The 17,885-nt window shown below is 35.5% G+C and overlaps 1 protein-coding gene across 2 annotated transcripts in view; it reads right to left on the bottom strand.

The window, feature by feature from the left end:
• The window catches only part of Tmtc4 (Transmembrane O-mannosyltransferase targeting cadherins 4), a 123,932-nt gene that overhangs the window by 69,765 nt on the left and 36,282 nt on the right, over window positions 1–17,885 (bottom strand). For both annotated transcript variants that reach the window (XM_089094727.1, XM_089094726.1), the window contains exons 7-9: window positions 13,015–13,174; window positions 6,975–7,183; window positions 1,731–2,095 (exon numbers count right to left, since the gene is read on the bottom strand). In XM_089094727.1, coding sequence (XP_088950853.1) covers window positions 1,731–2,095; window positions 6,975–7,183; window positions 13,015–13,174 — 734 coding nt within the window. The remainder of the gene's footprint in view (window positions 1–1,730; window positions 2,096–6,974; window positions 7,184–13,014; window positions 13,175–17,885) is intronic.

Below are 17,885 nucleotides of genomic sequence, written 5' to 3' on the forward strand. Positions count from 1 at the left end.
ATAAATCTGCCAACCAAGATTAGAACATAAGAAGCTACAGTGATGACAGTGGTCAAATATGGCTCTGTAGCATGGGCGCTCCGAAAAGCGGATGAAGATTTGCTAGATGTTTTCCAGAGAAATTGCTTACGAATTATTCAGGGTACCCGGCTAGCTGACCATATTTCAAACAGTAGGCTGTACGAAAACTGTGGTTCGATCCCGCTCTCTAGGACGATAATGAGAGAAAAGTTGAGGTGGCTAGGGTACGTTCTGCGGATGAAGGATGACAGATTGCCAAAGATTGTCCTTTTCGGCCAACCGTCTAGGGCTAAACGGAAAGCAGGTCGTCCGCGTGTGGGGTGGGAGAATGTCGTAAAGAAAGATTTAAAGGAAATTGGGAACTTTCTGTGAGGGTGTAAAGATGGAAGCTTTGAATTGATTGGGATCGAGGAGGACCGTGCGTAATTTTGTAGGCCTCAGGGGACTGAGTGCTGCAGGCAATGGTTAGTAGTAGTAGCAATAATATTACTAGTTTTTTTACACATTAACTACAACTTTTTTCCTCCTTGATAGACAACAACAGAAAAAAATATACTCTGAAAAGCACCAAACATTGTACATGTTTTTCATTCTCTATTAAAAAAAGATCGAATATGATCCTACTCTGAGGCGATTCTCTTTTCAAATAAAGAAAAAAAAAATATGATCTATATTTTATTACTTATATTTAAAACTATATCTTTAAATTTATCATCGTTATCAAGAATAGCTATCATACTACTTCAAGCTAAAAAATAATTTGGTTGCAAGAAAATAACATTCTGATATTTTAAATAAATTCGTCAAATTGTTCAGTTTTATAAATGATTTTTTGATCAATATTTGAGCAAAACCTTAAACAATATGTGAAGGACAACTTTCAAAACTTGTAATTTTCCATTATTCCCACAATTATTTATGTGAGTCTTTAAAACGAATGTCGAAAATAATTACCCCACTGAGAAAAAAATTTAGTTGCCAACACAAATACTGCTAGAATTTTAGTTTTTATAACAATAATTATGATTCTGTCGGTTAAAATAGCAATTGGGCTATTCAAAAGCCAATCTGATCAAGTCCACTTTTCAGATTTTCATATTTTAAGCGTCAAATCGCTTCGTTGACTCTTATATTTATATTTTCTAGGGAGTTTCTCTAAAATTGAGGGTTAATACCCCCCCTTCCCCAAAAAAATTAACAATTCAACAAGGAGTTCAATATAGATTATATAATTATATATATAATGGATAAAATATGTTATTGGTTATGTTTTAAATCTGAGCTCACTCTTGACACATCAAGTTTGGATTTCCCTCAACAGTATGTCCTGAACTGAAAGTCTTCGTAAAACCTTGATTTGTTAGTTTCATAATCCAACGACGTCCAAAATATCAACAAGCAAGAATATAGAGAGTCCAAGGTCGTATCCAGGGGGGAGTACGGGGTTTGACCCCCTCTCCCCGAGATTTTTGTTCGACTCATAAAGACGTATCAAAAATACATATAAACAAATTTTTGAGGCCTTTTTTTTAAAGGTTCTTGTGTTCTTGTGTCCCATACGTGCATTTAGCACGTATGGGAAGATCATTAAAAGACACATCGATTGGTGTGTACACATTCTACCTAGCTAAGCAATAGAAAATCTCCAAATTGGTCGTATTTCATTTTTAAAGTGTTTATTTTCAAATATTAAAAAAAAATCCGTTTACCTTCATTATCCAACATGGCTATTAAATTACTCCAAGCTAAAGAGTGAGTTGGTTGCAGGGAAGTAGCATTCAGGTACGCTGCATAGGCCTTGTCCAACTGTTTAGTTTCCAAATACAAATTACCAAGGTTGTAATAACAATCTGGATACCGCTTTCGTAACATTAAAGCTTTCAGATACGCCTTTTCTGCGTCATGATATTTCTTAAGGCTTGCTCGGACTATTCCTAAATTCATCCAGGCGGCAGTAAAACTAGGTCGGATGGAAACAGCTTTTTCTAAAAGTAGCTCAGCGTTGTCAAGAGAGCTTTGGTCACGAAGTAGGTTGGCTAAATTGTTCATGGCTTGGTCGTAACGAGGGTTCAGCCTGCAAATAAACACATTTTATTGGATAACAGAAAAAAAATAATCCATTCTTAATTACATAGTTGTATCACTAAAACATCATCGACCATTCTTTTGTTACTTAATATAACTAAAATAGTTCAATTTTCCGTCGGGTTAGCATTTTGGTTAATCTGATATGTAAATAAATAGCCAAGCAAGGAAACGAAAGTCAGCGACGAAAGTGAGATAATTGACAGCCACTAAAAAATAAGAAGGAAAATTTTGGTCGAGGCCTCTGCTCAGCCGTCCTTAGTAAGAAAAGAAGAATAAAGAAGCAGACATAAGTACACGAAACAAAATAAAAAGACAAATCCTAAAACACAAATCAAAAGAGAAAAATCGAGAATTTATATTCTATTTTGAATAAAACTATATAATTAATAAAAAGGCATTGTTAAATTAGATCTTCACATAATGCCTTTCAGACCCGCTAACAGTTTAAACCTGGTATATTTCCCCACCTCCCTTGACACAGCCTTAAATAGCAATTCTGATACGTGGAGATAAAGAAGGAAGGTTGAGAAGATTAGAATCATGATAAGTTATCAATTAGAATCATGAAAATGACAATTAATCTTTTCATGTTTATGCTAAATATTGGCTGGCGCTATCTTTTTAGAATGCTGTCTTTTAGAATGCAGTTTTACGGAAGTTTTCAAAGAAGCTAATTGGAACAAGAAGCATGGTCATACGCAGGAGAGGGTAGTTGCCCCCCTCCCAGAAAATCCGAGTTATACTAGATATTATGACTTCTCAGCCCAGCTTAAAGTAGATATTTCGAAGTTTCGGCCCAATTTACATTAGATATTATTATGATTCTTTGCACAACCTACGCTGGATAAAAATGCTTTCCGCCCCTAACTTAAAAAAAGTTACCTATAGCTGAAAGGAGCTTTGAAATTTCTGGAGCAGCAGCAGCCGCCAGATAAACATTCCTGGAAACTACTTCATTAGACTTACAGTTTCAAAGTTCTTAATGGAGGACCATTGCTTAAAACAGACAAAATGATTGAATCGATTATTTCTTTAATTATTTTCCCTGATACTCATGATTTACCCCAAAGAGGAAAGGAATTGACACAGAAATATTACAGATAATCGAGAGGTACAATTTTCAATCGAGAATTTAGATTATATTGTGAATATAATTATCTAAGAAAAAAGCCGAGTTAAATTAGATCTTTCAATGTACTTAAGTTTCACAGAAGTTTTTACAAAGCCTAGCCTGAAAAAGAAATACTGAAACAGTTTTATACCCCTCATAGCCGATTTTGGCAACCTATTAGGCAGAAAATAAGTATCCACCCGAAAATAACCTTAGTACATAAAGTTGATTAAAACCTCTCTCACTTACTGTTTTTTTTTGGGGGGGGGATAGCCTTTTGTCTTCGACAAGCCAATATCCAAAGGGGGAATTTTGACAACTAAGAGATGGATATCCATTAAGGTGACTTCTACAAAAATCCTACGCATGACAACAAAATATAAAACAAGTCCAAACCAGAGATTTGCACAATTATTTTCTGTTGGGGAGGGGACAAGAAGAAATTTTGAAAGAAAGAAAACGTATAAAAACTGAACAAGCTCAATTAGATGATAGTTACACATTATTATAAGAAACATTATCAATATATCGACTTTTATTGTGTTTTTTTCTTAGCGTAGGGGGGAGGTTATCACTAGCTTTATCTATCCTTTTTCTGTTTCGAGTTCATCCGACATATACAGTAATTATTTGAAAAAAACTACGTTTTCTAAAGAGTTAAAGAGGCTGAGTTACAAGGTCGAACCTTAAAACGTACAGGGATTAGGAGGCACAGTTGGGGGGCTACCACCCCCAAACCCCCGCTTTCGCAGCCTTTAAATATAAAAAAATTTCTTTAAACTGAAAGTAAGGAGCGACATTAAAACTTAAAACGAACAGAAATTATTCCGTATATGAAAGAGGCTGTGCCCTCCTCAACGCCTCGCTCTTTACGCTAAAGTTTGACTTTCTCACAACTCTTTTTTTAAACAATAAAAACTTTAGCGTAAAGAGCGAGGCGTTGAGGAGGGCACAGCCTCTTTCATATACGGAATAATTTCTGTTCGTTTTAAGTTTTAATGTCGCTCCTTACTTTCAGTTTAAAGAAATTTTTTTTTATATTTAAAGGCTGCGAAAGCGGGGGGTTTGGGGGTGGTAGCCCCCCAACTGTGCCTCCTAATCCCTGTACGTTTTAAGGTTCGACCTTGTAACTCAGCCTCTTTAACTCTTTAGAAAAATTAGTTTTTTTAAAATAATTTTTGCACGTTTTTGTACAGTTTATTAATTATTATTTCTTGACTAACTGTTAGGTGATAGTGTCAGTATTTAATGTGGGGGGCCTGCCGCCCCCAAAACCCTCCGCACTTGAACATTCTTGTGTTAAGGCTTTTAATTCCTGAATACTCAAATCACGTCGTACAGGGTGCCTCCTAATCCCTGTACGTTTTAAGGTTCGAACTTGTGACTCAGCCTCTTTAACAGCCCCCCAACTGTGCCTCCTAATCCCTGTACGTTTTAAGGGTCGACCTTGTAACTCAGCCTCTTTAACTCTTTAGAAAACGTAATTTTTTTCAAATAATTTAAAAAAGAAACTGAGTTTCTTTTCAAAGTATATAAAAAAGCTGCTCTGATGTTGAATCGAACCCGGGTTTTCCGCCTGAAAGTCGGGAGTATCAGCCGCTGGACTATACAAACACAATAGTGATTGTTGTTTAGCAAATTGAAGCTATTTTCGACGCAAGCAAATTCTCAAAAATCTTGATATGTGTTTTTTGGAAAACCGGGAAGGAGTGATCAAATTGAGCTGAAATTTTGAGGATAAGTTTCCAGCTCCCAGGAAAGCTTATCCTCTAAATTTCATCCCAATCAGACAACGTTAAAGGGGGTTTGTGGTGGGAAAAATTAACATGGGCTAATATAGGAAAACGAGGATTTTCGTAAATGTAAATTCGGTGGATAATTTTTTCGGTCTGAAAATATCAAAAGGCCCTAACAGGTCAAATTCTGCTTCAAATGAGTCCTCATTCAACCGGATCCGTTGCCAACTGTGGCCTGTAGGCGTGGCTAAGAAAAAAAAAGAGATGTACTTTATGGGGCTAGATTTATTTTTTGGAAAACAGAAGGAGCGATCGGATTAGTCTGAAATTTCGAGGATAAGCTCCTGGGCCCTAGAAAAGATTAACCTCTAAACTTCAGCCCAATCGAACAACGTTAAAGGGGGGCTGTGGTTGGAGGGTCCAAACTTCCGGCCCAGTTTACCCCATGAAGATAAAGTCGGCGGAGGATGAAATTTTGCAAGTTTCTTAGTTTGAGCTTGGGCTACAAAATGCGATTACCGCCGTCTCTCTGCGACCTCTAGGACCTGAAATCGCTTAACATTGTGGTGGGTCGCCTCTTTATAGAGGCACAAGTGTGCCTCCTTGATGCATGAGAACATTCTTTGGAAATTTTGAATAGATCGAATTTAGTACCAAATTTTCTTCATATATTCTTTTTTCTTCATATTGTATTTATTACATTTATAATAAAATGAATAATGCGAACATTTTTGGTTAGTGTTGAAGCATGAACCAGATAAAATAGGTATACAAAGAGACAATAGAAAGAAACAGTACAAGAAAAGAATGACTTTGATGGAGGGAGATAGGAAAATTTGGCGAAGAAAAATTGGTGAAATCTTCCTTCAAGAATACGGCTGAAATTTGACAAAATCCAAACATTCTTTTTATTTTTTTTATTTAATTTATTTATTTAGATTTTTGTATTTAATTTTTTCTCATTTCCATCTCACTAGCTCTTTTTCTTTTCCTCCTCAAACTTACACTCCATCTCCAAATTTTTGTGTCACCCGTGACCAGTCGCACCCTCCCCTTAAGTGTGTGTGCCTCGAGAGTTATCAAACCAACAAGCAGGCTTTCTTAGGAGTTAGATAAAAACTCATTTTGTCACTATTAGAAATAAAGACAATACCAACTAACATGGCCAAATCCAGTTTTTTTTTACTGGGATTGACCCCCCCCCCCCCGAAACTTTTATTTGATTCGTAAAAACGTATCACAACTGGAATTTTTTTTGCATTTTGTAAAGTTTTTAGCACCCCCCCCCCCCTCTCCTGAAAAAAAGTCCTAGATACACCCCTATGAGCTAACCAAGTCAAGCAGGTTGGTAATCTTTTGTATGGTTTAGCTGAATTGTAAACAGTCCCACAATTACCTCAATTTACACACCGGCTCACAGCAAGGAATGGGTCCAGTTTCAACTTGGAGGGACTCAATGAGAGGTTCTTTGTTTGGATTTTTAGAAGAAAAAAAGATTCTCACAAGGGCAATGTTCTACTACAATCGAGTACTTGACTATCAAACTACAGTAATAAATGACATTTTAGAAAAAAATTTTGAATTCTGAAAAAGTAGAGGCGTTAAATCCGTAATAACAGAATCGTCCGTACATTACATGAGGATGATTAACTCATGACTTTTTTTTGGAAAAAAACGGGGTGGGGGGGGGGTGTGAAACCCAAGAGCAACACGTTTCAGAGATCTAGTTCAACATTTTTTAAATGTGGAAATCTAAACTGTATTACAATTTAAGAATCTAAACTGTATTACAAAACTCACGACTTTTTTATTTTGAAAAACAAGGGAGGGGGGCAGGAGCGAAACATTTTAGAGATCTAGTATAAAAAAAACTATAATTCAAGGATAATCGAAAATATGTATTTTCAGGACAGAAGTAGGAAAAAGGTGGACTCTTAGGCCACCATTTTCCGTTCTCTGGGGGAATCTTTGGACAAATCTCGGTAAGCAAACTCATTATCAAACTAACGACACTGTACCTTATTGCTTCTTGATATTCTTCGATAGCCAAAGTGACATTTCCTGATTCAGCAGCAACTTTGGCAATATTATAGTGAACCTTTGCATTTTTGGGGCATACTTTCAATCCAGATGAAAATAAAGAGATTTCTTCCCTCCATTCTGACGTGCGAACTACACTTTTCGATGAATATAACAAAACTATGAAAGCTACAGCAAATGGATAGACCTGCAAAGGGGAAGAATTTAATTTAACAAAGTTCAGTGCACACAATTACAGGGAAAGACAATAAAAATATCTTTCATGCATGCCAGGGACAAAACAAAGCTTCATTTGGATTTCTTATCATTCAGTTTCCTTTATCTGTATATATGTAAGACTGCCATGCACCAGTACCAGGGCCCAGGCAAAGCTTGGTCTCCTGATATGATTCATTTATGATTAATATTATAATCTATCTTTTATTATTTATTAATGCCAAACGTAGCAAGCTTTATAAATCGTGTTGCATTAAATATTACAACTGTTAATTATATAAAAGATAACACTGAAACAGACAATATAAATGAATAGTTTTTAAGAGGCCTGTTTGGGGGAAAAACCGGAATATTTTACAGAGTTCTGAATATGTTGCAATTGGAGATTGGGAGAGGACTAAAAAATCTATTGTAGGCCATCATTTTTTCAGCAGCGTGGGGATATTTGGGCTAGTCTCAAGAGGGGAATTTCGCCATAAATCCAGGTATTTCTATAGCTGTTTGATGATATTTATGCTTGCACTGTGTTATGAAGTACAAACTTGATTAAAACCTTTTCCACTTTTAAATACTCATTGATCAACATAATTGATAGATAGCATTTTCATCCTGGTCTTACACAATTTTTGAAGGGTTTCAGGCTATTTTTCAAAATTCCCATACCTTCACTTTTGCTATAACTTTACCATTAAAATTAATCGAAATTATAGTTACCATTTCCGAATAGGCTTTAAATTTGAATTTTTTCTCGCTCGGCAGTTTTTTTTTGCCAAGAAAAACTTTTTTTTTAATTTTTGGTTACTCTGGGCCATGGTTTGTTCTTTAGTGGGCAGCAGCTATTACTAAAACCATGATTTATGAAGGATTCAAATATTTGTATGGTGACTTGAATATCCATCTATTGGCTGAGGGCAGTCAAAATACAAAAAAAAACTTGTACGTTTGATTTTTTTTGAAATACTGAAAAGAACTTTCGAAAATGAGGATCCCAAAATTCCCCCTACTTAAAAACCTGCTCATAATCGCATATGGTTTGCTTTTATCTTGTCATTCAGATCTAGCCCCTACTTTTTGTGAACTCAAATAAATCGTTTATTTTGGCCTCATCCGGTTCCCAGGCACTCAATTCAGTCAGAGACGGTCTACGTCGTATTTTCCTTCTCCTGAAAAGTCTTTGGGATTTTCAAACTTCTCAGTAAAGAAATGGCTGATTTTAGCACTGCTTAGCTTCAGTCATAGACAAGGCCGTACCCAGAGAGGGGATTAGGGAGGTTTGAACCCCCCACCCCCAAATGTTTGTCTGACTCGTAAAATCATAACAAAAATGGATATACACAAATTTTGTATGCGTTTTTTGAGGTTTTTGTGTACCCCCCCCCCCCCTCGAAATTTTTTTGAGTAAACCCCCTCCGAAAAAATATTCTGGGTACGGCCTTGGTCATAGATACCGAAAACCGAATTCCCATGTAAATAGAATAGTCGTTTTATTTTATCGTTTAATTCTTACTTTTAATAGTTCCAGTTTTAAATAAAGTCGTTTAAAATTAACCACGTTTAAAGGGACTAGACCGGTAGCCTAACGACTCGCCATAAAAACATATTTATCCTCCCATATGATTTATTCTATCTGATAGTCCAGTAGCCTGGGAAAATTCAAGTGAAGCCAGACTAGATGATATGAACAAGCCAAAAGTGAGAGACGAGGTTACGTGCATGGACTGTTGGTCCAACTTCGACTACGAGCGGAAAAGAAGGCATGAAATTTTTAAACACAGTGGAAAAGTAATCATAAATCAAAGAAAAGGAGCCCCGCGAGACTCTTTCAAAGTAAGTGCATCCAGGACAGGGAAAAGGGCTCGATTACAAAACGAGGTTGAGACGAATACAACACTTGGGAAGGACAAAGACGATTTTGCCATGTATCCCAAGGCAGGAGGGCTTTTGAAGACCCGGTGATAGCTCATTTGGGAGGTAAATTTTTGTCTAGGACGAAAGTAAAGAACAATGTTAAAACAAACAGAAATTAAATAAAAAGGTATTCCGAATGTGTGCTTCTTTACGGTAATTTTTCACTTTTTTAATGTTCAATAGTTTAACAATTTGAAAATTTGCTTCAAACAAAATTTTCAGTTTCAATGATTTGAAAGGCAATCGGTAAATAATACACCTCTGATTATCAACTGAGTGCATTTATAGCATCCTTAAATGGGCGGCGGTTGATGGTAGCGGTATTTGAAAAGAACTTGTCTTTTAACTTAATTTCCGTTCGTTGTTAGTTTATGTAAATTTTCTATATTTCGACACTGCATATACTCATTTCGATTTATTTGTTTTACACGGTAAATTATTACGTTTAAAATGTCCAACTTCAAACTCCTTGATCTTTTGTTTGACTATTTCAAATTTTTGCTCTTCGATAGCTCTGGTCTATTGAATACTTTTATTTTTCTCTGTCATATTTCCTTTTCTTGAAATCTGGATCACAAGACAACTTAGTAACCATCTTTATGCGTGCTCGAGCCCTGTTACTTTCAGCGGCCTCTTTATCTTTCCTAAATTGATTTTACACATTTGTCTATTTTTAATATAATGCTGCTCTTTTGCAGTAGATATTTTGGTTGCTCGACTCAGATACTTGTCTCGGTTTTTCTCCAGTTTAGCTCCCTCTGTTGTCACCACAAGGAATTAATAAATTATACTTTTTTCCATTTAACACCTATTCATCTATTTATGGCATGACGTCATTTTATAGTGACGGCACTAACGTTATATAGCTAACATCATAATATAGGTCTTACTTTTTACTTCATTTATGGTTGTAACCTACGGTTAAGACATCATTCGTAATCTTGTATACGAAAATACAGTATTTCGTAAAAAAAAAAATTATTTTAGATTTATTTTATTTATTTTCTGTTAATTACAAAAGACACTAGATATAGCAATTTCCATTAATATGAGCCATTAAACAGATGTCTATGATGTTCCAGTACCCAGCTAGCTGCGGAGGAAAAAACGGGGAAAAATGCTTCTGATGCATAATGTTCTAGGTTGCAACCACGATCTTTGTTCTTCAAGCTAACAGATTTTCCTTGTTGTTAAAGCCGAGGGACTCTAAGTTTCCTGCATAGGGTTTTCGGCCAAGGCAGTTCTAACTGTGCACTTTGTTTTCGATCTGATACAGTTTTCAGGGGATTTCAGGCTAATTTTAAGGATTACTTTGGGCCGTGTTCGTCTTTTACTAGATTGCAGCTACCGCTGGAAACACAATATTTTGTTTCCATACATTCTTTTTTGAAGATTCTTTTTTAAGATTTGCCACTGTTACTCTTTACTTGAAGCGAACACAAGTCACCGAATACCAAGTACTATACAACTTTACCAGGAGTATAACTCATAAAGATCGACTTATATCAAGTTTCGAATTTTAACGATTAAGGAAAAATACATTTTTTCTTAACCCAAAAACATGCTGAAGCACGAAATTTGTACGTAAACGCCGTACTATAGTCTTTTCAAAATACAATGTGGTAACAATGATGTAAAGGTGAGGAGTCGAAAATATAAAATTTTTAAAGCAAATCTTGGACATGTTCCTTCTTAAGCTGTAAAATAAACGATGCCATATTTTAAAAAAATTAAACTTTAGACATTAATGCAAATCCTCCTAATGAAAAATGAAATGAGCTCAAGTTAAAACTAGCAAACGCAGAATTATCTGAGACTACAAAGAAAATCAATTAAAAAATACATGCCAATTTTCAGTGAATCAGAAAACATATCAATAGGCTAAAACTTCCTAAGCCCTGCTAAGAAGTTTAGTTCGTCAAATTGATTGAAATATGAAAATGCAATCGAGACAATGCCAAAGCTGAGATTTACGTCTAAACTTAAAACACGTCCTAGTCCACTTGAAAAGAAAACTGAGACGGATAAATCGTCAAAGAAAAGAATGAGGCCAACAGGACCAGACATGCCGAAACCACCGTCAACAATTTTTAGGCTCAAGATCGCAGCTAAGCCTCCTCAATTAGACATGGCTCCAAAAGCTAAAAAACAAAGGGTCTTAACTAGAGTCGTGGACGACGAAATAAACAATCCATGTATCAGAAAAAAGATGAAACCCGTCAATCCTAGTAGATATACAATTAGAAAGCGAACGGATATACAGCTAGAAGATAAGAATGAAAGAACAGAAACTGAAAATGTTGCAGTATGTCCAAAAGAAATTGTTGCAAATGAAGATTGTGATTCGGAAAAAGTCAAAAGATACATAAATGAACAAGATAAAAAGAAAAAAGTAATCCTGAGACCTGAACATGAACGTGGACCGATTGTTGAAGGAATACATGAAGAAAATTTACTTGTTCAAAATCAGCCAGAAGACGTTGCTGAACGGGAAACCAAACAGACGCATTTGAAAAATGAAAAGGGTAGTAGTGAGCTTGAAAAACATGTTGAGGTGTTTCTACCCCTCAGTCATGTTAGTAGTCACGAGAGTCATGTTAAATCTTCTTGTTAAACTTCAAGCGGGAATGAAATTCAAGCGAAAGGAGCTCATAAAGTGCAAGTGCCGCAGAAATCAGAGGCAATAATTGCTGGCAGAAAACGGCAAAAAAACACGCCAGAATAGCCCCGAAGGATAGTGGTTAATTTTCCCACTGGTTACTTTTAGTTTAGAGTTTTAAATTAGAGTTTTAGTTTAGAGTTTTAGTTTATTTTACTTTAGAGTTGTAGTTTAGAGTTTTAGTATAGAGTTACAGCTTTGAGATTCAGTTTACAGTTTTAGTTTAGTTTTAGTTTCTATATGCAAATTTACCAGTATTCAGTGTACATGTAAATGTATCAGTATTCAGTAGTATATGTAAATGTACCAGAGTTCAGTTCTATATGTAAATACACCAGTGTTCAGTTCTATATATAAATGTGTCAGTAGTTTAGTACATTTACATATACAACTACTCACTTTTTGTGCATGCTTCCCATGCAAAAAATTAATTTTCCTTGTTGTTCAAGCCAAGGGACTGTAAGTTTTCTGTAAAGGGTTTTCCGTCAAGGCAATTCCAATGGTGAACTTTTGTTTAGATCCGACGCCATTTCTAAGGGTTTCAGGCGTTTTTTTTACGATGAGCCGGGTTCGTCTTTTTATACGGGGGGAGGGTGGCTTAGAAACGTCCCTAAATATTTGTTGTTTTGTTCATTTTCAAGTGTAATTCAGAAGTCAGCGGTTCAACCATAATTTCCAAAAATATCACACACACAAAAAGGCCTTAGGCTTTCCTAGCTGTAGCCTAGTAAATTCCTATTTCGGTGCTATCATTCTTATCCAAGCCACTCTTTTAATTACTTGTAGTTGATGTGTAATTTTGTTTAGTAAAATATATTCATAATATAGAATGAATGGTAAATGTTTAATTTTTTTGTAAAAATTAATAGACTATTACCTTTTATTACTTATAGAATGAAATAGACATAGCAATTTCTTTTCAAATACGACTTATCCCAACATTCTACGATCACTGTTTGGGCACGATCACCATGGTGATAAAAAAGAAGACCCAGCCCACCTTCCCATGCAAAAAAATGATTCTTCTTACTGCTCATGATATACGAGCCTTAGAGCGTGCTAATAGCCTATTTAAAACAGAGACTTCATGATAAATTTCTTGTTGAAATTAGTCATACACTGATTTTCCATTGACATTTTAAAAGAGTGCAAAATGAACCTTTCGGGCCCGTACCCTCTCCAGTTTCTCCCCAACCCTAGCTTTGGACACAGCGATATAGAGACATTGAACTTACCTTACTGGATAGGCGCTCGAATGAATAGGCAACAAGTAGACAGATACCACCGACGCTCAAATAAAGAACACGCTCGGCAATAACAAATCCAACACGAAAAAAGATGTTGGACGCAGGCAAAAACGGTAAGCACAGATATAGAAAGCTTATTATAAGTATCCTAGAATAGAAACAAATAAAATCGATAAATAAACAATTTATTTCTATTATGAATAAAAAAATGAATAATAACGGGTATAACTCTTAATGAATGACAGATTGCCGAGGATTATCCTTTTCGGCCAACCGTCTAGGGCTAAACCGAAAGCAGGTCGTCCTCGTCTGGGGTGGGAGGATGTCATAAAGAAAGATTTAAAGGAAACGGGAACTTCTTGGGAGGGTGTAAAGAGGGAGGCTTTGAATAGATCGGGATGGAGGAGGAGGTTGCGTGGCTGTGTTGGCCTCATGAGGCTTGGTGCTCTGGTGAGTTAGTAGTAGTAGTAGTTTTTATTTCATGCTAGGTATATAATATAATTACACATTATATAATTTGATTACATTTTAGTTCCCTTTAGAGATAAAGCATACATGATTGAATAACAAAAAGACAAGAAAATAATAAAACGAAAAAGAAGATGTTTAGCATTCACTTAATATAGGTTCACTCAGCTTGTACAATATGAAGTGTTGCACCCTCCTTTAGTCCGTTTCGTCGACAACACTATCACAGGAGATACCCTTTGATTATATTTATTCTCCATCGATTAAACGGCAAAGTTATCAATGCCTCTATCAAACAGTTCGTCGTAACGAAATGTAAGTAAGGAGCGACCCGGCTCAATAGTAACCGAAACTCTAGAAAACGGGATTTTGAAAACAACAGATACATCAAAAGAATCAAATTTTAAGGCTGATTTCAAATATACAAGTTTCATCAAGTTTAGTCCTACCCATCAAAAAATACCTGAGAAAATTTGGCTGATTTTTGAAAAAAGGGGGAAAGACCCCATAAAGTTATACAACATTAATGAACATCATACCATCAGATTCAGCGTATCAGTTAACCCTGCTATAGAGGTTTCAAGCCCCTATCTACAAAAACGTGGAATTTTGCATTTTTTGCCAGAAGAAAGATCACGGATGCGTGTTTATTTATTTTTTTTCTCAGGGGTGATCGTATCGACCCAGTGGTCCTAGAATATCGTGAGAGAGCTCATTGGAACGGAAATTAAAAGTTCTAGTGCCCTTTTTAAGTGACAAAAAAAATGGAGGGCAACTAGGCCCCTTCCCACGCTCATTTTTTTCCCAAAGTCACCCGATCAAAATATTGAGATAGTCATTTTGTTCAGCATCGTCGAAAATATGATAACTATTTCTTTTAGGATGACTTAATCCCCTGAAGTCCCAGGGGGAGGGCTGAAAGTTATGAACTTCATTCAATGTTAACATATAGGATTGGTTATTGGGAAATATACAAACGTTTTCAGGGGGGATTTTTTTCTGGTAGTGGGGGGGGGGGATCGGGGTTATGTGGAAGTATTTTTCCATGGAGGAAGTTTTCATGGGGGAAGGGACATTGCTATGAATGGGGCGCCGGATTTCCCAGCATTATTTAAAAAAAAAATCAGAAACTAAATTAAAAAAAAAGTTTTTCAACTGAAACTAAGGGGCAACGTCAAAACTTAAAACGAACAGAAAATATTACGTATATTTTTGGGTTCACCCCCTAGTCAATACCTCACTCTTTAAGCGAAACAATTTTTAGTAATTTCAAAGAGATTTTTAGTCTACTTAGCGGACTTTGTGATTAAGAGGTCATTTTTAAAGAATTGGAACAAAATCCGAACTTTAGCGTAAAGAGCAAGGTATTGACTAGGGGGCGAACCCCCTAATATACATATTGAAAATATATGAATCTAGAAGTTCGTTACCTAAGTTAATTCGTAAGTTACGTATATTTTTTACTAATAAAACCGTTCCTATATAAAATTAAACAAGTTTCGAGAAAGCCATTTAACCAAATAAAAGTAAAATTAATATGCAAATTTTGTTTTAGTTATTCATGTACGGTGAGCCGAAATCAAAACCTGCATTAATTCAAAAACGTTCAAAATTAAATAAAAAAAAAGTTTTTTTTGCTGAAAGTAAAGAGCGACGTTAAAACTTAAAACGAACAGAAATTATTCCGTATATGAAAGGGGCTGTCCCCTCCTCAACGCCTCGCTCTTTACGCTAAAGTTTGACTTTCTCACAACTCTATTTTTTTTTAACAATAAAAAACTTTAGCGTAAAGAGCGAGGCGTTGGGGAGGGGACAGCCCCTTTCATATACGTAATAATTTCTGTTCGTTTTAAGTTTTAACGTCGCTCCTTACTTTTAGTTAAAAAAAAACTTTTTTTTTATTTAACAGTTTTAAAATGGGACGCCTTTTGTTATGGGAAAGGCAATTTCTTCTTTTTTTATGGATTGTTTAATTTTTGTAGCATATGGTAGTTTGAAGTGTGTCCGGATCAGTTGCTATTTAATCCTTCTCAAAGGAGGGTAGGTGACGTCTACGGTATAAAGTATTTTTTTTGTTAAAGTTGCCGTCACTTCGAGGAGTGGGGGTGGGCATCAAAAAAAAAAAAATCTCGGAGTACCAAGGACAGTGAACATAAAGTTCTGATTGTTTTGATTGGTTACATGGAAACTTACATAGTCAAAAAATTGGGAAAAATTGAAAATAAAGTTAAAAAAAATATTTTATAATATTTTTATATTCACGGTATAAAAATTTACACACAATTTATAAAAAAAACTCTACTTGCAGCAACGTAGTTTTTGATAGGGAGCGCCAAATTTTAAATTTTGATAAAAAGGAACCTTTTTCGGTTATACAAAGCAGACCCCGAAATTAAAAAAGAAACGCGGGTAAAAATCAGCAAAAAATAAGCTAAAAACATGTAGCATGAAGCAGCTTAAAAGGGTATAGCTTTACTTTGAAGATTTAGTTGCCTTTGCGAGTCAACGAATTATCAATGTTTTAGTTTTGACACAAGTGTTTTACAGATTTTACCCAAATTAATTTTACTTATTTATTTTGATGATTTAATGAGGCAAATGTAGTACAGCACCACATTTGCGAAAATCTGGTGCTGCGCCTAAAAACTTCATAATTTTGAAACAACCGAAAGGACATGTTAGGAAATCGCAGTTCTATGTATAGACCTAAGATATAGTACATGTATAAGATATGATATGTGTAAGATATGTATAACATATACCTAAGAGGTCCTGGGGTCCTGAAGGCCAGAAAACGCTTTTTATTGTGATGTCCTTGGTACATTAATGCGCTGTTTCTGCTTAAAACCTACTAAAATCTATATTCTCGGACACAAAGTCGCGACCATAATTTTAAAATGCACTATGAATAAGCTAGTATTGTACCACATAGCCCATAAAGATAAATCCTAATCTAATTTTTGTAGTTTTTTTTAGACAATACAGCACTGAATCACTAAGGATCACCAAATGATCACCACACACAAGCCGTACAAGCCACATACAGCAGCGAATCACTAAGAATCACCAAATGATCGCCACATACAACACTTTACTAGGAATTGCAAAATTACGACTGAGCGTCGCATAGCTATTTATGATTGTTTGGTAACCACTCGTATGAAAACAAATTTTCCTACTTCAAAGTACATGGGAAGCGAATAAAACTTAGACTGATTAAGACATATATGCAATCCTTTGCCCCCCTGAAAACGAAAATACTTGTCCCCAATCATACTGATTAAAACAATTCTTGCATGATTCCGGTTTAAAGAAGGTGCACCACACCGCAATACTTATCTTCCCAAAAAATAATGAAATATCATCAATCCAGCTTGAGACAATTTTTTCCTAACAACTGCAGACGTTAGAAACTTGCCATTTTCAAACGGTTCGTGGTAACGAACTAGAAGTAAGGAGCGATGCGGCTCAATAGTAACCAAACTCTAAGAAACATAGTCTTGATGACAATAGATACATCAGAAGAATCGAATTTTGATGCCTATTCAAAATATATAAAATTCATCAAGTTTAATGTTACCCATCAAAAGTTACAAGCCTCAGAAAATTTACCCGATTTTTGAAAAAGGATGGAAGCAACCTCAAAACATCCAGTGAATGAAAATTACACCATCAGATGCTACCACAACATACCATGCTGCTACCAGAGCATAATTAGTGCACTCTGTACACACTTTTATTGTGCAGTTGTGCATTTTCATGCATGTTTTTGATACAAGTCATTTTATTTTCTCACATAATCAAACAGTTCGTGGTAACGAACTGTATAGTAAGAGCGACTCTTCTCAATAGTAACCAAAACTCTAAAAAACCGATTTTGATACCAATAGATAATCACAAAAATCAGATTTTTATGCTGATTTTAAATATGTAAGTTTCATCAAGTTTAGTCTTACCCATCAACAGTTACGGGCCTGAGAAAGTTTGCCTTATTTTTGAAAAAGGAGCAAACACCTCCTAAAAGTGATATAACCTTAATGAAAATCACACCATCAGATTCAGCGTATCAGAGAACCATAAAGTAGAGGTTTCAAGCTCCTATCTGCAAAAATGTGGAATTTGGTACGGATGCATGTTTTTTTTTTTTTTTTTTTTCACGGGTGATCATATCGACCCAGTGGTCCTAAAATGTCGCGAGAGGCCTCATTCAAACGGAAATTAAAAGTTCTAGTGCCTTTTTTAATCAAACAAACTATAAGCGACGAGGACTTAAAATTTTCTTTCCTCAAATTCTAGGTATTTGGCACTTATTAGGCCGAATAAGAATTAAAGATGGACCATTCAGTTCATTAGAATCAAATTTCTTAAAACAAATTGCCTCGTTTTTAAGA

The sequence above is a fragment of the Artemia sp. Qi Xiang Cuo genome, chromosome 9, assembly GCF_049724085.1.
Source record: "Artemia sp. Qi Xiang Cuo chromosome 9, ASM4972408v1, whole genome shotgun sequence".
NCBI classification, from domain to species: Eukaryota; Metazoa; Arthropoda; class Branchiopoda; order Anostraca; family Artemiidae; genus Artemia; species Artemia sp. Qi Xiang Cuo.